This window comes from Pleurodeles waltl, chromosome 11, assembly GCF_031143425.1.
Source record: "Pleurodeles waltl isolate 20211129_DDA chromosome 11, aPleWal1.hap1.20221129, whole genome shotgun sequence".
Lineage (NCBI taxonomy): Eukaryota > Metazoa > Chordata > Amphibia > Caudata > Salamandridae > Pleurodeles > Pleurodeles waltl.
In genome coordinates, this window is record NC_090450.1 from 562,677,185 (window position 1) to 562,701,394 (window position 24,210).

Here is a 24,210-nt window from a genome sequence, read left to right on the forward strand (position 1 = left end):
TACCGTTAAAAGTGAGTCAGTGACTAAAGACTTTCCTTTGATCAGTTTTAAGGAGCCAGTGAATGAGGAAGCTCCTTTGATGAGTTTTTTTTCCAGTTTTCGCAGTGAAAGATCTTCTTGCTGATTTACAGAAAAGTGTCATGACCAGGGTTTGGGATCTTTCAGGAAAGGACAATGAGTTGATAAAAGGAGCTGAGCCAGTTAGAGTAGGGTGTGAAACCATTAATAGGAGAGTTTGTGGAGAAATAAATTTTAAAAGAAGTATTGAGCAGCCTGTGTAATTCACGGATATTGTACTGGACAAGCTCTGTGGGAAAATTCGACTTGTGCAAGATTTAAGAAAAATAAATGACATGGTGGTCAAATGTTGCCCATTAGTGCCAAATCCAGCTGTGATTATGTTTCAGATCTCATGCAATGCTAAATGGTTCACTATAGTGGATCCATGTCAGGCATTCTTTTCTGTGCCTCTTCAGGAGGACAGCAGATCTCTTTGTTTTAAGTTCTTAAACAGAGTCTACTGTTGGTGTAGAATTCCATAAGGGTTTTCAGAGTCACCATCTATTTTCAACCAGATCTTGAAAAAGAATTTGGAATCACTAGTAATGCCTTACTAGTCAACATTGGTGCAATACATTGATGATCTGCCGATAGCGTCCATGACTAAAGAAGGGTGCAAATATTATACGATTCCATTGTTGAACTTTTTGGGAGACAATGGTCCTAAGGTGTCCCCGGCTAAATTGCAATATTGTCAGAAAGAAGTGAAATACTTGGGTCATTTGATCGAGAAAGGAACAAAGAAAATTTCCAGATCGAGGGTTTCAACTATTTTGCAAATTCCAGCACCAACTACTCAAAGATGTGAGGATGTTTTTTGGGAATGGTTACTGCCACCAATAGATCCCAAATTTTTCAGTTCTCTCAAAGCCCTTACAGAAGCGGACTCAAAAGGATTTTTCTGATCCTATGGTGCTGGATGAAGCCTATATGAAAGCATTTACTGATTTGAAAGAGTTTGTGCCAAGCTCCAGCTTTGGGAATGCCAGATTACACAAAACCTTTTCTGTTTTTTTGTCACAAGCACAATGAATGTTTTTTGTTTTGCCTCAAACTCATAGCGGTGTGAATCGCCCAGTGGCATGTTTTTGAGACACTTCGGATCTGGTCCCAGCAGCCTTACCAGGTTGTTTGCGATCGGTTGCAGCAGTTGAGTAGTGCCTCGCTCAGAGCGAAAGCATAATGATGAGTTATTTCCTCACTATCATGGGTCCCCATTCAATTGAGATTTTACTTACTAGGTCTAAAACCCAGTATCTTACCAGCTCTAGGTTGGCCAGATACAAGCCAGTAATCCTGGGATCACCTAACGTAACCATTAAGAGATGTACAGTGCTTAACCCAGCAACTTGCTTCCAAATGACAATGATAATAATGATACGATGGATGACACTGAACATGATAGTCTGGAAATTACAGAATTATGCACAAAACCCAGAGCCGATATTAGAGATACTTGCCTGGAAGAGAATGACCAAATTTTCTTTGTTGACGGTTCATGCCTGAGAGATAATGTGGGCACATTAAGGGCAAGATACGCAGAGTGCAGTATCGGGGGCATACTGGAAGCTTCATGGCTTCAACAAGTGTTTTCTGCACATGTGGCAGAACTGGTGGCTCTTACTAGAGCATGCCAAATTTCATCTCAACCGAAAGGCACTATTTACACTGACAGTCAATATGGATTCGGCATTGTGCAAGACTGGCCAATTGTAGTCAGAGAGAGGTTTTTTTCACCTCTTCTGGCTCACCAATAAGAAATGGCAAAAGAATACATGAGTTTGTTACAAACAATTCAAATGCCTAAAAAGACTGCTGTGGTGCAATGCAGTTCACATCAGATTACAAGATTACATGTCATTGAGCAATGCATATGCAGATCAAGTCGCAAAATTTTGTGCTTTAAACGGCATATCCTACAAAAGGAGAATGGGAATTGCTGCCCGAAAGTGTTGAGATCTATAAAAAAATATGTAATTCACGTTACTGACACTATGGAGTATTTGAAAACTTTTCAAGATAATGTTTCAAAAGATGAGTGCAGGGACTGGTTAAAAAGAAAATGCGTCCAAAGGCACGATGATGTTTGGGTCTTGGTAGAGGGGGAAGTAGTACTGCCCAACAGTCTACTGACTCAAATGGCCAGATACTATCATGGTCAGGCTCATGTGGGAAGAGATTTAATTGTTGGGTTGTGCAAACAGTTTTGGTTCAATCCAAAATTTTGACAGGTTGCCGAAGCAGTTTGCCACAGATACGTCATCTGCCAGCAGATAAACATGGTCAAAGGAACAGTCGTCAATATGGGACATATTGGCTTGGCTGGAGGACCATTCAGCAGAATGCCAATGGATTTTCGTAAGTTGCTTGCATTTGCTGCTTTGAAATATGTGTTGGTGATTGTGTGCATTTTTAGTCATTGGATTGAAGCTTATCCAACATGGAGAAATGACAGTCTTACAGTAACAAAGTTACAGCTTAGGGAGTTAATTCCACGTTTCGGATTTCCGGTCTCTTTAGAATCAGAGTGGGGAAGCCACTTCAACAATGAAGTGATTAGGTTGCTATGTTCAGCTTTAAATATTGAGCAGAAACTTAATTGTAATTACTGCCCAGAAGCCTCAAGACTTGTAGAACAGATGAATGGTAGAGATTGGCAAAAGTGTGCGCATCCACAAATTTTGAATGGCCAGATGCTTTGCCATTGGTTCGAATGTAAATGAGAAGCACCTCTGACAAGAAAACAGGATTGTCACCTCACAAAATCCTCATGGGAAAAGCCATGAGATTGCCAGCAGTGCCTGCAAATGCTCTTGTGAACATTACAGATGATATGGTATTGGACTACTGCAAAGGCATAGCTGATGTGGTTCGCTCTTTCTTTCATCAGGTGGAGGCTACCACATTGCAACCGTCTCAAGACCAAGGACACAACCTGAAAGCAGGTGATTGGGTTGTGATTCGAAAGCACATGAGAAAAACGTGTTTGGAGCTTCAGTGGAAGGGTCCTTACCAGGTGGTATTAATCACTACCACAGCTGAGAAATGTGCCGGACTTCAAAACTGGATCCACGCAAGCCACACTCGGAAGTTGAATAGTCCAACAGAACAAGAAGAAGAACTGTTGAGACAACCACCACCTAAACATATTCCACGGCAAGACAAGAGAAGCAGCGAGCTGGAGAGAGTGCCTGAACATCCTCCAGTTTACTTGCCCACTCATGTGTCAGACCACACAAGTCTGTCAGGAAGGAATCCTGGAAGATGAGAATAAAACATCCTCAAATGAATCAGTAAGAGAACCTGTTCAGAGAGATGCTGTTCAGAGGAGGGTGTCCTCAGAAGCAAAGGGTCTGGCAAACCAGACTGAACAAGTGACTGCCCTCAGCGTTGAGGCAGATCTGAGCCAGAAGGATTCGACTCCTCCTGAACCGGTTGCAAGAACGTCAAAGGAGAAGAATTCGTATCCAATACTGAAAAGAGAATTAACAAGAAAACCTCTGAAAGGTGACAATTGGCCAGAAACAAGGTCAAAGACAAATAAGACAAATCTGGTGCCACCAATTCAAGAAGTTGATAGTTCTGGAAGTGAAGATCTGAGTGATAGTGAATTAAGTGATGGTCGAAGATTAAAAAGAAAGATTTGCCAATTGAAGATATTCAGCACCTGACTGTGGGCATATGTAGCTACCAAGGAATGGCAAGACATATTTTTGTTTTGATCAAGACATTACAGGTTAATGTTTTGGCACGTGAAGAGAACTGATTATCTGAATTGTTGAGAAATACAAATTAGTAAACTGCAAAGAGAGAGACTGTTGAAAAAGACTGCTTAACTGAATTTGACAACTTTACCAATTTTTGGCAAAAAGGCTCCTGTGTGAATGAAACTGTGAATATGTTTTAAATAAAAAAAAAAAAAAGAGGGATTTAAGACTGAAGATTTGATTTTTTTTTTTTTTTTATTAAGTTTTTGATTTTTGCTGCATAGTAGCTATATTCTTGTATTTGCTTGTACTTTCTGATTCTTTACAGACCATGGGTAACCACAACCAGCAGAGCACTAAAAATAGATGCTGTAAATATATGGGTATTGGTGATTGTTTGTGCAGTTTGAGGTTTGTTATTGATTGTGGGTGTGATTGTCTTCGATAAGAATTGAGCCAATCATACCACAGCTGTATAAACAACTACCACAACTTCAGAGTTAGTTCCTACTTTTTCAGCAATAGATAGATTTAAAATAGATGAGAAATACTTGTATGCGGATAATATACAGGGAGAATGTTCTTCTAATGTTTTCGATCACTGATGGCGGGAGTATGTTGAGACAATTATTGTGAGAGATTGTTATGTTTGTACACAGATTCCATCCTCTGTTGAGAAGGGAACAGAACATAATAGTCTGCCGCCAACGTATGGCATAAGCTGTAGTCTTTTACTAACAAGATTCTATGACCAAAACTATATCCAGTATTTTGACATAGTGTTGTCTTTTGTTCCTATAATTAGGGACCTTAATAAGGTAGCTATGGACAATAATATAGTAATGATGAGGGATTTCTTTGAGCCTACATTAACATTTAGAACCGTTTATGCTCACAAAAATAACTTAACCTGTTAACTTTCATCTTTACAAAAGAGCTTTTTAGAATATGCAGAAAAAAGGAGAAGGACAATAAACATGCCACTCGTAACAACTTCGCATCCCCTTATCTATTACATAATACGGCTACCCTACACACACAAAATAAAAGTACACTCTTCAAGTCTCTCTCAGCCACCAAGTCCACCACAGACAGACAGACAGACAGACCCAACAAAATGCCTCCTAAGCCTGCTGGCAGAAGAACACTATATTGAAAAAAAGACTATTGTGACCCTCACACAGTTATCACAGCCAACACACCTGCTACGAGCTCAAAATATACTGCTCACCCTTCCCCTATTCAAAAAAAAAACACACTGCAACTAACACACTTTTTCTAAACTGCCAGCTCATAAATGCTCGGTCACTCTCAAAAATACAAGCACCACATCTACGACCAGCTCACAGACACACAACCGGACAATATTCATAACAGATTCATGGTTGGGAGATGACATGGCCCCAGTGTTGCATGAAGCTATTCCTTCAGACTATCAAACAATCACACAAAACCGTATAAGCTAGAGAGGAGGAGGACTAGCTATTATGTTCAAACAAGCAATAAATCTCAGGAAAACCGACACCATTTCCATACAAGGTTGTGAAGCCCTCCTCACCAGATGCCACCCTACTCCAACTTCCTCCTGTAACATTTTCCTCCTTTATAGACCTCCCCTTAACTCCTCAACATTCCCAGACGCTTTTCTGGATACAGTCTCAAACCTTATTACATTATACTCAAACCTATGCATTTTTGGGGACCTAAACATTTGGTTTGACACACAATATGCCCCATCCAAAAGCAATCACCACTGGCCTAGTCACATTGAACCTACATCAGATTGTACACAATCCCACACACATCGCTGGACACATCCTAGATGTCATTTTTGCTAAGCCTGAACTAGTTACCGTTCATAGCGTCACGCCAATCACATGGTCAGACCACCATTTGATAACTGACATAAAACACCACAAATCAACACACCCCACAACTACTTACATACATGTTCCTATCGACCTTGGAGCAAACTCAATTTTGATGACTTAGAAACACAACTAACAGCCAACACAGATCTAGATACAATTAATTATGTTCCAAAACTCGGAGTGGCTACAGGAAGTTTTTGATATTGAGGAAAACAGAACTTAAAAAGATAAAGCAACAAATCAGAAAGTTGCAGTGGGGATGGCTAAAAAATAAACAGCCAAGACAAACTGCAGCTACACAAACTTAACAGAATATACAAATCATCAATTAAAAAAGCTACAAAAAAAAAAAAAGTACTACTGAGACATAATTCAAAATGCTAACTCTGCAACCAAAGAATTTTATAAAATTCTCACTCAATTTCGAAAACCTAAATGCATGGAAGGAAGTCATCCCACTACTCAAGATTTCACAATCAAACTGCCAACTCATTACACAACCAAGGCAGATACATTGGACTCCTCTTTAAAACAGAAAAAAAACACATCAGCACTAACCCCTTTCCTAAAATGCCTTCAATGAATAAACCAACCCAGCCTCTACAGTCCTTCAAACAAATATCACAAGGTGAATTTATGGATTTGGTCAAAGCAAGCAGACCTTCCGGTTGCCCTTCTGACCCCTGCCCACCAAATATCTTCAAGAACACTCTTTTATCTATTTCTCCTGCCACATCTGTAAGAAGAATCATCAACAACCATAACTACAGGAACTTTTCCTGTAGACCTGAAAAAAAGCATACATACAACTGTTATTAAAGAAACCAAACCTAGACCTGCAGGACCTCAACAACTACAGACCAATCACAAATTGACCTTTCCTGGGCAAACTGATAGAAAGAGCAGTATTCGCGCAGATGTCACAATTCATTGAAGACAATTCCATTCTTTCAGACTACCAAACTGGGTTCTGCTCAGGAAGAGGCACTGATAGCAATCTGGGATGATCTTAAAAACACAGTCGACCGCAATGGAGTTGCTGCTCTACTTGTCTTGGACATCTCTGCTGCCTTTGATACAGTTGACCATGACAACCTAATTCAAAGACTCCACAAAGCCGGCATAGAAGGGACTGCCCTTGACTGGATTACATACTACCTTACAACAACAACAACAACAAAAAAACAAAACAAAAAAAAGGAACTAATATCTATTCTCCCCCCTTCTCGTCCAAACCCTACCTCACAAAAGCTGGGGTCCCCCAAGGATCAATCATCTCACCTTTGCTTTTCAACATCTACATGATATCATTACCAGAACTGATCAATGATTTTCAACTCACATGCTATAACTATGTAGATGACACATATATACTACTTAAATTAGAATACCCCCCAAAAAAATGAAAAAACTCACAAATCTGCAGTTGCCTCTGAGCCGCTGATCTGTGGATGACTTGGAGCCATCTCAAAATAAATGCCTCCAAAACAGAAACACTCATATGTGGTGACTGGAAAAATTATGACCCATTGTGCACCTGGTCTGACGATCTCGGACCACCTCCTCAATTACCCGAGAAGTTAAAACCCTTAGAATTACCATGGGCTCCCAGTTAACAATGAATGCCCAAGTGGACAAATTAGCATGAACAAGCTTCATCACCTTGAAGACTCTACGAGGCATCTTCCCTCCCACCTTGGATTTCCACACAAGGTGCAGGTTACTATCTCGCTTGTACTATTCAAACTGGATTATGCCAATGGCCTCTACCATGGATCATCTCTCTCTATTATGAAAAGTTACAACGTATTTAAAACTTCACTGCCAGGCTTCTATTACATGTAAAGCCACAAGCCCACATCTCCCCTGCCTTGAGAGCACTGCACTGGTTACCTGTTGCCAAAAGATCCATCTTCAAGCTGCTTTGTATCACCCACAAAGCAGGAACGGGACCACTTTTTAATCAGAAAAAAAATAAAAAAATAACCAAATATATTCAACGAGGAAACCTCCGCTCAAGATTGGCACCCCGCCTTAGAACACCACCATACAAGAAAGAGACTATAGGTGGTACATCCTTCTCCGTTCAAGCAACTAAACTATGGAGTTCATTACCCCCCAATATAAGTTCCACAGATAACTATCTTGTCTTCAGAAGACTACTCAAGAGTTGTCTCTTTCCTTCATAACCACCATATTCAAACAGCTATGGACTGCATATGGATGTGTTCATATATTTTTAATCTGATTATGTGTATATTCTAGATATGTAGAAATAAAATACAGTATTATAGATGGGATTGCTAAAGATGTTAGAGGTGGTAACGGGGAACTGAAACGGAGAACCTTAGAATCAAGATACAAAATTATGTTAGATACCAAGGAACCGAGTGGATTGAATAGCAATGAAGAATTATCAGTACATTTACAATAAGTAGCAATGGGTATAATTATTAATAATCAGAGGGTTAAACATGTATCAATAAAACTAATAGGCTGGTTCAATTTATGAGCATGAAGGTATTTAAAATGATGGATAAATATCATACATGTCGATAGTGCTAGTGAATAACTGATGATGGAGTATATATATATACATACACACACACACAGTACGGCAACGGTTTAATGGTGAATTAATATGTAATATTATATAATATAGTTTTTATGATATTTATATTAGATTGGTTTAGAATTTATGTTCAAATTGATGTATTTCTTTTGATTCTATTTATTTTATTCTATTTTATTCCATTGTATTTTCGTGAGTTTACTTGCTCTTGGTAAGGATTAATGAAAGCAACTCAGCATATTTAAAACCTTTCAGTGAAGAGAGTGATAGTAATCACTAGTTGGTCATCAGTTTTTTCAATCAAATGAAATTTACATGTAATTTGAAGCATGTAGTTAATCATGTGATACAGAAAGGTAATCTAATATGGTGACGTAGCCACAGTATTGTATAACTTTCTACAGTTATATATACTGGTAAAAGATCGATAAATACGATTGTACACATCTATAAATATAAAATAAGATGGTTATGTGTTTAGAACGTAGTGACCATTGTGAAAAATGGTTACCATGAAAAAATTGAGATTTAAAAGCAATTTGAATTACGAGGAATAGTATGAGGTATAGAAAGTGATTCCAAGATGGCGGCCGCAAGGTTGACAAAGGCGTTGGACGCCGAAACACGGTCCTTCGCGAGCCAATAAACTTGATTTCGAGTAACTGTAGAGTGCCGTACCCTCTACAGAAAGGAGAGTGGACATATGTCTATGTTATTCTATGCTTAATATGTTCATTGCATAGCTCCTAGATAAGTTGTTCTATTAGATACTTATGAATCCCTGCTCTCATTTTCTATCACTCTGATCAAATGTTTTATTATCATAAGCATTTGGCTATTCAGAAATTGAGTAAAAATAAATAAATGTTAGAAAGTTACACTTATTAACTTCAAATATTATAAATCTTGAAACACTGTTTATTCAAAACTACTTTTCTTCTCATATTATATTCATTGAACATCTATTCCCTTACTATGTATTTACATATATATTACTCTAGTCCTACTGTACTAGAGAAAAATTAAATACATCTATAAGTAACTCAAATTATAAATAAGTAAATTAAAATATAATGAATAAATATGATCAAAAAAATTTATAAATAAAATTATAAATACAAAAATATTATTTTTACACTCTTGTAAGCTTTGTCTACCCATCACCATGTCATGTCTCTATCAATCTATCCTCCATCCCCACTGTGACTCATCCCAAACCCATTCTACTATTTTCATCTCCTAAATCACCCTGCCTAAGCTCTTCCCTCCTCTTCCATATGTAACTCACCCAAACCTCAGTTTAGTACCATGTTCTCCCAAACAACGTTACTAAATTCTCCCACATTTATCTCACCTTTGACTCATCCAAAATCCCTCCTGCTACTCTGATCTATCTAACCCGTTCCACACTCTTCCCTCCTCCATCCCCCCAATTACTCATCCAAAGCCTCATCCTATTACTATAAACTCCCAATTAACACTTCTGGATTCTTCCCTCCTCTACCCCTCTATTACTCCATTCAATCAAACTAACAAACTCACATATCCGCAGCTCAAATGAACTCCTAATACTACTAAAACTGTACTCATATTTCCCTATACTAATCCACCACAAATTCCTTTTGGGTTCCAGAGTAGTGTGCTACTCACTGAAAAGAGCTTCAACACCTCGTCAGGGGTAGTAGGCGCTATATAAATACTATTACAATACAATACAATGAAGGCTAGGGTAGCTAAGGGATTAGTTTCACATAGAGCTGGGAATTACTATGCACTTACTGACATTCCTAAACAAGGGAGACTAACTTTAGATGCACAACACGTAGGAATGCTTTGTATATATAGGCCACAATCTAGGGTTGTTAAAATATTTGTGTAAACAAGTGAATGCAGACATGTGTTTTTGTTTGAGTAAAAGAGGACATTTATGTTGAGTGGTCAAGACCAGCCAGCGCCTGGTATTTATTACATCTGTGGGACGAATACATATTACCGTTTTCCTAAAGGATGGTATGGCATGTGTTATTTGTGAACAGTCTTCCTGAAAATGTACCACGTTGATGACTTGAGTATATTTTCTAAAATGACTGAATTACAACAAGAGACAAAAGCGAGAATCAGTTTCTGGCATTGTTGGAGACATATTTGGAGCAATAATTCCTTCAGTGGAAGTTGTTCTGAATTCTATTAAAATTCAACAGTTGTCTACAGTTGTGGATAACATGCAGACAGGTTATTCAGGAGCCATTATCCTTCTGGATACAGAGATGGCTGCGGTAAGAGCTATGAATCTTCAGAACTGCCTTGCGTTAGACATCCTCTTAGCAAAAGAGGGTGGAGTTTGTATATTGCTAGTTCTGTATCATTGTTGTTCATATATTCCGGACAACAGTGAAGCAGTTAGAGGCTTGATTAACAAAATAACAAAAGGTAAAACTGAATTAAAAGAACTAACTGAGCTCATTGTTTGGGAAAAGGCTGGCAAAAGGGATGACTGCTGTGGGAAATTGGCTCAGCAATCTGGGAAAAGGAATGTTAATGAAAATACTACAAGGGGTTACAATTATGGTCATTTTTCTAATTGGAATTTGGGGAATGTGCAAATTGTATAATGTGATCAAAAAGAGAAAAAATAGAAAAGAAACAGGAGAGTGGAGTTTCAATTAGATAGATTATATAGGGAAAATTCAAAGAGAAAGAAAAAACTAAAAATGTGCAGGAATCAAAAGTTTAGAAAATCTGTGTAATGAAATTAATAAATTTGAGATGCAAATGTGATGACATCTAGTCAGAGGAGGGATTGTGAGCACTGAAATTAAATATACACTTTTTACATATATTCCTGTGTGTGATTTGTTATATCAGATGTATTAACGTTGAAATTAAGCCGGCACATATAATGTGCCTTCTTTATTGGCCACCATTGAGTGCAAGGCCTGCACATGTACTTTTACAAATAATGTACTAACGTTGTATTGAGAATCATGTTTCTTTAAAAGCATTTCTATGTCAAATTAATAGTTGAATTAATATTAGTTTTCTTTTGTAACTGCTGGGCCACTAGCAGAGCAAGGCCACAGCGAGACGTTATCTAACTGCCAATGTTAGAGTTAATGTAACATTTGTGTGGTCTCACATCAGCTGTATAAAAAGCTCCATTGATTGAACTGCATATTTGTCTGAAGTTATGTTTCTAACTCATGTTTTTCTTCTGAGGATGTGATGCAAATCCTGTACTCTCTGTAACCACTGTGTATCAGCGTATTTGGGACATGCCGAACAAAAGAGTATTGAACGTGGATGGAAGGAAGAACGGGATGATACATTTAGTATAGTTTAGAACTATGTGAAAGGAGGAGACCAATCAGTGTACTGCAAACACTTTTGTTTAACTGTCCTAATGCATTGGCAATATCTAATGTTTTTGTAATTGGATGTTTTTTCTTCACCTGATTTTTTTTTTTTTTTTTTTAAACCAATAGCAAATGTGCGACAATTCTAATTTATCAACTGTGAGGTGAGAGTTTAACATGTCTTCTTTCCGGATGCTCATGGTGACCTATCACTTTGACGCTTCATGCTTTGCCAGACAGTCTGGCACTTTATTGTTTTCCGAGTTCATTTTGCCTGTTCAATGCTTAACTAATGATTTAATGGTTTAGTGATCTTATAGTCCAAATTCTAAACCCTCCCCCTTTCCCTGTTCCTGTCTTGATGCTGCTGACCCCCTGATGAAGCTGAAGCCCATTTGCTGATTCCCTAGTGATAGATAATATGGATGTTCTGTGCATTGTTGTTTGTCTTTTGTTTTTCAGGTACCAACTGCTACTGTTTTGATACTGCTGCTGTTTTGTTAGCGCCATAGCTAGATGTTTTCCGAATTTGTGTTACTAAAACTTTTGCATGAACCCCAACATGCTAATACTAACCTAAAGTCAGTTAGGTGTCTTCCTCCATGCCTATGAACTGACAGCCTTCTTGTGTTTAACAAATTTATGTTATTTCTCTTACTCAAATATTGCTTCTATTGATTAGTGTTTTTGCTTTTGAAATTATTGTTCTTATTGCTTTGTTTAAATGGAGATTCTTTAGAAGATTTGGTCAACGTGCGATGTTTCTTTACTTGTATCATTTGGTGATGAGACTAATTTTTGTGACCATAGCATAATTAATATAGGAAAATACACATTTTCATTTATACCAAAAGGTGTGGTTATTCGTGGCCAAATGGGTCATGGTGCATTCTTTACGGACTCTATAATGATTTCTATAGTTTGATATTGTTGTGCCCTATAACTAGCTCCTGTATAAACTTAAACAAGTGAAAAAGGTCCATCGACCTTAGGGATGCATCCACTCACTATTATTATAACAAAATAGATAAGCCAAGGGCGTGCTCACACCAGGAACGAACATCTGAGACCCAATGACACTAGAAATGGAAGACTTGCAGAAAAGAGTAATAAACATTTTAGGGATAGACCAGACACTATACCCACTGCAACTCAATCTGTATTTAGGGGAATTCCAACTTAGCATTCTAAACACTTTCAATAATCACCCCCGCCAATCTAGGTGGGAAAATCACGACTACCTTTAGAACCCTTTACACATAGATTTAGAATACTTAAGCAAGCTAAAAGAAAAGTTGCAAATATGTGAAAGGGTTATGGTCTGTTGGTCTAGGCTCTAAAGGGAGAACTAAGGTGGATTTTGAGGCTGAAGCCCATGATGTCACAACCCTTTGATAAATCTTACTCAGTTCTCATTGACAAGAGAAAAGAAAATTTGCCAGGCCAATCTCTCACAGATACAAGGTGTGGCCTTAGAAACATTTTCAGATTGAGCTGAGATTTCTCTGGCAATTAAGCAGCTAGAGCAGGGTTCTCCAATGAGTAGCTTGTGACCTACCAATAGCTCTACAGCTACATTTAAGTATCCCAGCCTGTGTACAGCCTAGCCAGCACCACGATCACCCAGAGATATAAAACAATGTCGTTATTAGCAGTGTACAGTCCTGCACACAGTTCTTTATGAGGCCTCACAAGTTGGCATGCAGAGCCTGGGAACTGCTGGTACTTTTGCAGTTTAACATCTATTGGTCTCATTACTTTACACCCTGCTGCTCTTCCATGAAGACTGTAAGACTGGAGCGGCAGCAAGGGTGACTGGCACTTCCTCACTTCAGTACCTATCAGGCAGCCCTTCTGGACAATCTGATCCAGGTTTCAACAAGGTTTGACTTTTTTTATTTTTTTAAACCTCAAGGTCCAAGAAAGTGAGATTAAATTGCCAGCAATCTTTAAGACAGCGAAGTTACCCAAAAAGTCCAGATAAAAGATTTTTGGGGTGCTAGAACAGCATCTGCAACTACTTAAGTGTTTGGAGGTTCCAAATTGAGATGCGTACACCCGGTTACAAGATTGTGAAATCTGGGGGATTGGCTGTGGAAAAGCTAATGACTCACCAATGGGAAGGTAATGAGTTCCCTAAATTGGGGAATTTGTAGATCGGTTTGAATTGAGACATTTTCTTTGCATGCCCCAGGGTACAGCAATTTCAGATTGAGGAGTTCTCTGAAATTACTAAAACAATTCAGGTATATGTACCATCTGATCTTATATTGGTTTTCTTTGGTTCTTCCCTTTCACTGGGCAGGATTAATAAGTATTCACAATGGTATATTTCAATAACTAGTGCAGTAGTAAACTTGTTAATCTTGCAAAACTGAAACTCAACCCAAGTCCATTTGTTAAGATATAGGCACAAAAAATGAAGAAGACTAAAATCTTTGATGAGGCATACGCAAGAAGAGTGTGGGCAATTGCGAGGTTCTTGGCAACATGGAGGGTTGGGTTGGATGGAAATTAGATATCTCTGTATCTCTCCCTGAATAACCAGAGAAAGATTCAGTAAGTGAAAAATAGAGTTGTTGCTGGCTTACCGTTAATAAGGAGTTTGGGATCAATGGCACTTTAATAACACAGTTGCACTTCATATTTGCTAGAACTCTGTTGGTGGAATCTTGTAAATTAAAAAGAAGTTACTCAACAATGACAACGTGTTTGTACAGCTGCACTGTGAGTGGTTTTGCAATCTTATTACTTTAATTTTCACCTCTCCCCCAATGAACTGTCTTCACTATTAAGTTAGGTCGCCAATTTGAGACACCTAAATGCATTTTAATAGCATGAATGAAGGCACTTTAAGTACAGTATACATGCTGCGAGTAGGGAGGTTGATGAGACAAAAAGGTGAAATTTGTAGCACACAAACACTAACATACTTGCATAAAGGTTGTCAATACGAGAGGCTAAATTGCACTAATGATGCTGTTGAAAAATAATTTTATTAGTAATGCTTATATGTACTTTATTGCTTTTTTGCTATGTTCAACAATTTATAAGATACTCCTTTTCAATTTGTTTTCGTGATGTAATCTCATCTTTTATCCTGCTCAATAAAAAAAAAGTAAAAGAATAAAAAAAAAAAAATCTCCGTATGTGTGTATATATATATATATATATATATATATATATATATATATATATATATATTTTGTTTCCCTTGTAAGAGTTTTTTTCTATACAACACCATCGAACCTTAGTCTCCTCAGCAGCAGCAAGCTAACCACAAAGAAGATGCCATACCATGTGGTATTTAGTTTGCCTTCTGCTACCCCAGTGCTAAATCTTATAATCCATAAATGCAAAAAGTAATTTGGGGACATTCTGGTGTTTTTCTTCAAGCTTGGCCTGTCACTTCTCAGGGGCTGTCCAGTTCCCTAGTTCAGTTTCCGGGTACATAGATCTTCTGGCAGTCGGTCACAATATGCTTGCAACGTTTTGATAGATTACTATGCTAAAATGGAATAACTCGCCCAGGACACTAACAGTTAATGACTTAAGCAAAAAACGTTAACTGTTGCCAACTGCACTGCCCTGCTCTGCCATAATGTACTTACGAATACGACAATGGTGAAGAATGAGGGAAAGAATATTTAACAGCAGTTAGAACTCAACTAAAACACGGCAAAATAGACAGTAGCACCCTGCTGCATGACCCAACGCAGAGAAGCAGACATTCCTGTTTCATGCTCGATGAATGCAGAAGGTAAGAATATAAAAACAGGCATTGACATGCACACTAACTGGCGGAGTCAACTGCAGCATTTTTTAGGACTGGTGTTATCTATAATATTCTTACTTAAAGGGGCTATCATCCCTTAATCCCACGGTATATTGTTGCGTCATCCCCATTTTGCTTCCACCCACGGTCATGTCCTGCATCAGGGACCGCACTACGAGCGTAATCAAGACCAGGACACTCAAATGGTTTACAGCCAGGGTGCTCGATCCGGAGGTGCAGGTCTTCCCTCTACGTCCGGTTCCTACTCTGACCTCACCTCCGTCTCGGCCCCACTTTTATTAGTTCATACATGTGACCCGTGGGCCACACCAACAAGTCTTTCTGGATGGGGGTTGCCTGTGCAACACCCCTATCTATTACATCTCTGTGGTAGTGCCCAAGCTCCCGTTACTTCACGGGCGCAACACTACATCCCTCCCAAAATTACACAACAAACAAAATCATAAACCGATTACACAAGAGATATAAACTTTTCAACATTAATTAACTTATACCAGGGAGTCACGCAGCTTTGTGGAGGGCATCAGGTTACTTCTTAGCTGATACCTCGACTGGCACGCCCCGTCTTTGGATGACCCTATCTCACTGGGGTTTGTGACTGATTCACTATCAAGTCTATCTGGTTCGCGGTCGGTGTTGTTTGGGTTCAGGCTAGTAAGAGCATTCTCGGGCTCATAGTCATCCCCGGATTCCTCCAATTCGGTCGTCGGGGTGTTGTGTTCTTGTTCGGCACCGGGTGACTCTCTCGGAGGTTGAAATCTCTTGAACCAGGATATGTTCCGAGCAACTTGTTCAGACCCTCTTTCTGCCACCAAAAGTGAACCCTGGCGCTTAGTGACTGTCCACGGTTTGTCCTCGAACGGCAGACGGAATTTGCTTCCTCAGAACCTATCTGGGACTAGTACGGAGTCTCCAACTCTAACATCCGATGGACGGGATCTCCTGTTTCGGCTCGCCAAGTCATTCGATCGTTTCCTTTTAGCATGTTCTCTCTCTTCATTGACAGGGGCGGGCTTCCATGATTCATGATGTGGTATGACATTGGTCTCTACTCGACCCATCGACAGGTGACCAGGAGCTACTCCGGTGGTGGAGTGGGGTGTCATTCGATAGTCTCGAAGAAAGGAGTATACAGCTCTTTCTGGCATTTCACTCTGAGCCACTGCAATCCGGACTACTTTGTTCAATGTCCTCCTGAATCTTTCGACCGCTCCATTGGCTTGAGGCCATCGGGTGTGATTTTCTTGTGCTTGACCCCTAGTGATCTCAGGTACTCTGCAAACTCATTTCCATGAAATGGTGGCTCGTTGTCAGTCTTAACTTCTTCCACTAATCCATGAGTGGCAAACATTTTCTCAATTTTCGGGATTACTTCAGACGCTGTCAAAGTTCGGACTACTTCTACTTCTGGGTAACGAGAATAGTCATCAATCATTGTCATCAGATGATTCCCATTGGGTAGGCTTCTGAGATCAAGACTGGCTGATACCAACGGCTTGTGAGGCTGTTTCTTGGTCCCTATCAGGATCGGCACGTTGGGCGTCCCTGTTGTTTGACACCAGTGGCATGAACGTACCAACTGTTCTACCTTCTCGTCCATCCTTGGGAACCATACCTTAGTCTGCTTTTGGTTTTCACTATTCCTTGGTGACCAGCATGTGCAAGCTGAACTACTCTATTAGCGAGGCAGTAAGGGATCATTAACCGGTGGCCTCGGAGAAGGCATCCGTCTTCACTGATTGTCAACTCTTGTTGTACTCTGTGCAACTCCATGACCATTCGCGCTTCAAGGGTAAGGGACTGACAATGTTTCTGTCCAGCATGCCAGTTGATATTTTTCACAGCGTGCATCCCTCTCTGGAGGTTATCATCCGCCTCCGTGGCTTGTCTTATGGCATCCATCGAAATGGGTAGAGGTCAGGATCTCTCTGCTACGTACTTCACATACTCCTCAGTCTCGAGGGCTTCACTTTCTTTGACAGGGGTGGCAGGTCTCGAGTGCCTTGAGAAATAATCCACTGGGTTGTTTGCCACTGGACGATATTCCACTTTGCAGTTGTACTCTTGCAACTGGAGCATCCACTTCTAAATGCGTGGAGGTGGTTTGGAGGCAGTGCCTTGGAAGAGTGGTATTAGCGGTTTGTGGTCTGTGGTGACAACAAAGGGGTGTCCATATACATACAGGTGGAAGTGTTTGCACCCCCAGTGGATGGCAATTGTTTCTCGCTCAATCTGGGAGTACCTTTTCTCAGTATCTGTCAGCGAACGGCTCGCGTACGCAAAAGGGGCCCAGTCATCAGCTTGAACCTTCTGGAGAAGTACAGCCCCTAGCCCTGTCGGGCTGGCATCCACGGCAATGGAAGTTTCTCATGGGGGATCAAAGTATCGTAGCGTAGTGTCCGCTGACCGTGCTTCCTTAGTTGCTTGAAAAGCATTCTCTTGTTCAGGGCCCCAGGACCAGGTTGCTGTAGCTTTTGTGAGGTCTCTCAGGGGTTGGGTTAGTGATGTAAGGTTTTTTATAGAACTACTGCAGTAATTCACCATACCCAAGAAGCTTCTGACTCCGGTTACTGTCGTTCAGGGAAAAGCATTCTTTGTCTGCCACTTTTCCAGGATCAGGAGTAACGCCGTTTGATGAAAACGTATATCCAAAGAATTGTATTGTTTCTTTTAAGAACTCACACTTTTCTTTGTGAAGGGTGAGACCTGACCCGTGAATGCGCTGGAGAACTTTTTTGAGTTGGGTATGATGTTCTTGAATGGTTTTGGCAAAGATTAGAATGTCATCGCTGACGTTGATGACACCCTTCAAATCTCTCAGTAGTTCTCGTATGGTATTTTGGAAAACCTCTGCTGCACTTGAGATTCCAAAATTCAGTCTCTTGTAGCGTTGAAGTCCAACATGGGTGGAGAAGGTCGTAACATACCTGGACTCCTCTGCTAGGACCAACTGGTGATACCCCGACCTTAAGCCCAGTTTTGAAAACCACCTTGCCTCACTCAGTTCTCCTATAAGGTCGTCGATGGTTGGTGTGATGTGTCGGTCACGCTTTATAGCCGCATTTGGTAGTCTCATATATCGACACAAATCCTAACTTCTCCTGGTTGTTTGGGTTTTTTCACTACCACAATCGGAGATACCCATGGTGTAGGGCCATTCACTTTCTCGATGATCCCTGCAGATTCTAGTTTGCTTAACTCCCTCTCCACTAGGGGTCTTAGATGAAATGCTATCCTTCGGTGTCTTAGAGCCATTGGTTGAACTGATCTGTTGATGTGTAGTGTGACTTCTCTATTCTTTAAGCACCCTATTCTTTCGAAGACATGGGCATATGACTCTATAATGTCACTGAGGGACTCTATATATATATATATATATCCTGAAGGTGAACGTCACAATACCTAAGGCTTCCGCAGTGTGACACCCTAGGAGAGTTCGCTGTCCTTCTTCAGCTATGTAGATGTATGCCTCTGTCTCTTGAAATCCATGAGCCACAGTAGTACGGAACCTCCCCTTCATTGTTAGTGGTTGTACTTGACCATTTGCAAACACTCTGACGTGTGTCGGTTTTAGAGGCGGAGGTGGGTCCAATGTTTGGTATGTCGCCTGTGCCATGATGTTAATGGACGCTTCAGTGTCCACTATGACTAGTACTGGGCAGTCTTTCATGTTGCTGTGTAGTTGTGCTAATGGTGAGTGAATGAACTACTTGTGTCTCTTCCTCATCATCATCATCCATATCACTGCCATGGGATTGTACTTCAATGGCAGTATTTACTGTGATTTGGGCGGCTGTGCCCCTCATTGACAGGCACATCTTGACAAAGTGGTTGAGTTTTCAGCAACCTACGCTTTTTTTCCCTTTTGCGGGACAACTAGCAAGGGGGTGGTTCATTCCTCTGCATCTCCCACATGTTCTCTTGGACTGTGTGGGCTTTTGCAACCTTGGTTTGGAGGAGGTCAGCATCATTGCTGGCACCTGTTCCGTCTTGATTGGGGTCTGGAGGGCAGCTTCCATATGGGACACTCTTGCCTTTGATAGTTCTTTAGTTCGTCCCATTGTTAGGATATCCAGTAAGGAACGCCCCGATTCCTCGAGGATACGTTCTCTCAACTTAGATGACACACATCCCTGAATAATTTGGCCTCTGATCTCGTCATTCTCGTTGTGGAATGCGCACGTGGCCGCAAGTTCCTTTAACCTCATGTGGAACATGTCAATGGACTCGTCAGTATGTTGGCGAGCTTGCCAAAATATGAATCTCTCATAATCAACATTGACCATGGGTGCGAAGTGTGCCCGAAGCGCTGCAATGAGTGTTAAGTGCGTCTTTGATTCCACTTCAATTATTGTTTTTGATATGCAGTAGATGTCTTTTCCACCTAGGTGCACCACCATCGCCCTTTTTTGTTCATCTTCAGTCTTTGTGGCTTCAAAATAGAACATCAGACGTTCCACCCACTCATTCCATCGCGAGGCCTGTGTGGACGGGCCCCCTCTACTATAAAAGGTTCAATGGGGGGGGGGGGGAGGGGGTACGGAGTTCATCTTGTGGCCTCTGAGAGGTTAGTAACTAGTATATTTGGCAGTTGGCCTTCCTTACTCTTCAGGGTACTGTCTCTAAGAAGAATCGGTGTGCTGTCCTTTTTAGAAGAAGCAGTGTGCTGTCCCTTTAAGAAAAACAGTGTACTGTTTCTGTTAGACAAGGTTTGGGGCGTGGCTTATCAGCTTCCAACTGTCCAAGAGGCAGGTGGGTATGCTATTTGGAGCCTGCGGGGGTCGTGGGTCGTCAGTGGTTTGCAGGCAGCAATCGGGCCGGCCTTTCTTTAGACGGGGTGGTTTACCTGCATCCAGACACAGCGATTTCATGAGCCCCACAGGATCCTCGATGTCTGCTCTGCATAATTTGGGGCGACGATACAAATCCTGCGAACTGCCATGGCAACGAGCAGCCGCCTCACCACGTGGAGGTGGGCGTGGCAGAGGAACAAGCACAGCGCGCTGCAACAGCACTGAACGCCCGCTTTGCTCCGTGCAGGTAGGCGTTGCCCAGCTTCGTTGCCAGCGTCATGTCCTGCATCAGGGACCCCACGACGAGTGTAATCAAGACCAGGACACTCAAATGGTTTACAGCCACGGCGCTCGAGCCGGAGGTGCAGGTCTTCCCTCTACGTCCGGTTCCTACTCTGACCTCATCTCCGTCTCAGCCCCACTTTTATTAGCTCATACATGTGACTCGTGGACCACACCAACATGTCCTTCTGGATGGGGGGTTGCCAGTGCAACATCCCTATCTATTACATCTCTGTGGTAGTGCCCGCGCTCCCGTTACTTCACGGGTGTGACACCACAACCACTACAGCATGAGAAAATGGATCAGCTTACTTAAGCTTCTGGTGAACATCACTGAATGACTGCATTTTGCTCTTTCACAAGGTGGGCAACCACACAAAAAGTACGTCTCTTTAGTACAAGTGTGGCCTGATGTGATAGGAGACATTTGAACTGAGCACAGGGTACATTCCAGATTTAAAATGTCCCGGCTACTTCCAAGGCCGTTTTAAATTATTTTTTAAGTGGATTGCTGCTACTTCACAATATACCTGTACCATATTGCGTTTCTGGACTCAATTTCAACAATAGTTCTTTAGAAAAAACAAATTAAAATAAAAAAACACCACTTTGCCCAGGAAGAAAAACAATCATTAAAGTGTTTAGTACATTTAATAGTTCTAGTTCCACATAGGGGCATATAATGTGGTTTTTATATCCAATATGGTATATGTGAACCCTCTTTGCTTCATTCTTTCCATCTTTCTTTCCTGACGTTTTGCCTTCTTCATGCCTCCTTCTCGGCTTGTTCTTTTCTTGTTTTCTTTGCCTTCTTCCATTTCCTTCTTTCCTTTATTTTTTGCCTTCTTTGTTGCCTTCTTTCCTACTTTCTCTCTTTCCTTCTTTTGGCTTTCGTACTCTTTTGCCTTCTTTCCTTTTTGCATATTTACTTCTTGCCTCTTACGCTTTCTTTGCCTGCATTATTTTTCTTTCATTCTTTCTAGTCTGTCCTTTCTTTCCCTATTTACCTTTCTTTGTTGCCTTCATTTTTCTTTGCCTTTCTTCCTTTTTTGCCTTCCTTCTTTCTTTCATTTTGCTTTTTTCCTTCTCTCCTGTCTGCCCTCTTTCCTTCATCCTGCCTTTTTCACCTTCCTTTTTTTTTTGCTTCTCTCCCTTTTTGCCTGCTTTCATTCCATTTTGCCTTTCTTCCTTCATACTCTTCTTTCTTGCATGCTTTCTCAAAGGTGAGGGTATTCGCCAATGCCACACCAGTACCTTTTTTAGATCTGTATTAGCCAAGTACCTTTTAGTTTTACAGAGAGTATGCATAACAGTTACTTACAGGGTTTTCCAGCCAGACTTCATCACTTAGTCTATGATTGTGTCATTCACATGTTCCTTACACCCACTCCAGCATGAATCAATGAGCAATTTCAGTTCACTTCAGACATGGAATTCACTTTAAGTTACAGCATGCTGCCCTTTCAGAAGAAGCACATCCCCTCACAAGGAGCACATCCCCACACAAGGTAGTTCTCTTCACTGCCAGGTGTATCATGGTAATGTGTATTATTATTTTTTTAAGACCAGAAAGATAGTTTTGCCTTTAGCCTATGGGTTTTTAATTTTCGATTTAATGAGGACACAAAAGCTTCACGAACAATACAGTTTTGCTAAAACCATGACAAAAGAATTGCCAAGAGGCTGACTGCCACAACCATGCCTATTGGCTTTGCCAATTATTGTTTTCAGTGCCATTTGCAACTTGCACAGCAGAAGGATCCTGCAGAATCACTTCCTAAACCTAAAGGATTAAACACAGTCAAGTAATCTGAGCATCTCACAGACTCTACTTTATCTAAAGAAATGTTAAGGACTGCACTTCAGTCACTAAGGTGCCCTCCTAACCCGCACATCTTTGCACCATACAAGACCAAAATTGCCACCAATATTCTGGCATTCAGTAAGCCAAACAAGCAATCTGACTCACCTGGCCGGAGTCTTTGTTGGTTGGGGCACTTGTAATGGCATTTTTGTACACTCCCGGGGTCCCTTCAATAACTCCGTCCACTGCCTCGGTCTCAAAGTAGTGGTCTGAAAAGAGAGAGACATTTTATAGTGACTGTTAATGGCCACCCCAAGGCTTGCGTGTGTGAGTAGTAAAACACTGTCCCTACAAGGACATATCATACCATGGGTCAATGAGGAGTCTATTTCAGACTGTCGTCCTCCACCCTTGAATGCCTCGACCTAAATGCGAACTCCACTACATGTTTAATGGTTGCAATCAATCATACACCATACAAAAACCTCAATCACCCTCAGCAATTGTGCTCTGGGGAGGCAGAAAGGTAGAGTCAGGTCCCTTACTTGCCAAGCCAACAAGCGGCTTAAAATCCATATTCACCACAACATGCATATACTTTGAAAGACAAAGGAACTCGTCCAATGTTGGGGTTGAAATAGCAACAACTATTTAACACCCAATATAAATGTACATATGTGTCTCTAAAGAATGATCAGCCAACAGCAGAACAGAGAGAGCCACAGGCTCGTACATAAGTTAAGAGGACTACTCCACCCTCTCTGAAGAAGAGCAGGATAGTCAGCCCAAAATGGAAGCTTAAGGACTGCCCAGTAACGTGGGATAGCAACTCTGTTCCCCAGCCCTTCTTAAAACAGAAGGAGTAAACCTGAAAACAGGGCAACAGCAGAAACTACCACCTAGCAGGTAGCTAATGGTACCACTATTTGATGAACTGGTATCCACCTAACTCTACAAGTTAGGTCAAACCTCTGCTGCCACGTCCAAAGCTCTTCTATGGTTGGAAGGGGAGACTTCCACAACTATAAATAGGCAGTGTTTAATTTAAGTCAGTACAGGGGCACCAGCACTTCTTTCTCTGCATCTGACATTTATCATGCGCAAGAGGGGAAACCTCACAAAATCGGAACGATGGGGGAAGAAAAAGATAGAAAAACCATCACAAATGGAGAAATCAGGATTCAGCAAGAGCGAGATAAAGGAGTGGCGAGTTTCTGGTGTCGATTAAGGAAGCAGGAGGTAGACTGAAGGCTGTCAGCATAGGTATTCGGCGCACAGTTAATGGCATGGGCCAAGGGTTTCTGAACAAAGTTTCGGGCACCAGCACTCATTCTTTCACAAATTAAGCACTGTAAATTGGTCAACAACCCCCCCCCCACATAAAATGAATTACTCAGGGATGATGGTGTGCGGCATGACCAGTGGTAAGCATACAAAATTGACATGGGCATTCCCATTCTGTGCAGTTGTTTTGGTCTCCTTTCCAGGCAGGTCATTTTCTGCACCTAAGGGTCGTAGGAGAGCAGGTGGGGTGGTTGTCAAAATAATGCCAGTCTCACCATTCTCCTAAAAATACTTCCGTGTACTCAGTCTTGTCCAAATGCCCTAAACATAGCTGCCTCATTTGCCCATGCTTGGTTTTCATAAGAAAAATCCAATACAAGCTATGTTTATAGTAAGAATGTTTCAGAATTGGAAAACATTTTGATTAGAGTTTCCACAATGTTAATGTCACTGGGTTTACCCATTAATGACAGGTCCTTGTGCAATCAAATAATACTAATGTATTAAATCAAAGAGTAACATCAATGATGCTAACTCTGCGGCTCCACAAACAAGTAGCGTTTAAAAATAATTTTCCTGTTCAAGAAAAACGTAGACTATGAAGGGGGAATCTAGCCCCAAACTGTGACAGGGTTGCATGGAGTGAACAATTCGATCATGAATTTTCTACCCACTTTGACCAATTGGG

The 24,210-nt window shown here is 40.9% G+C and overlaps 1 protein-coding gene across 1 annotated transcript in view; it reads right to left on the bottom strand.

Annotated features, from left to right (window-relative positions):
• The window catches only part of LOC138265878 (uncharacterized), a 194,768-nt gene that overhangs the window by 143,352 nt on the left and 27,206 nt on the right, over positions 1–24,210 (bottom strand). The window contains exon 2 of the mRNA XM_069213998.1: positions 22,404–22,507. Coding sequence (XP_069070099.1) covers positions 22,404–22,507 — 104 coding nt within the window. The remainder of the gene's footprint in view (positions 1–22,403; positions 22,508–24,210) is intronic.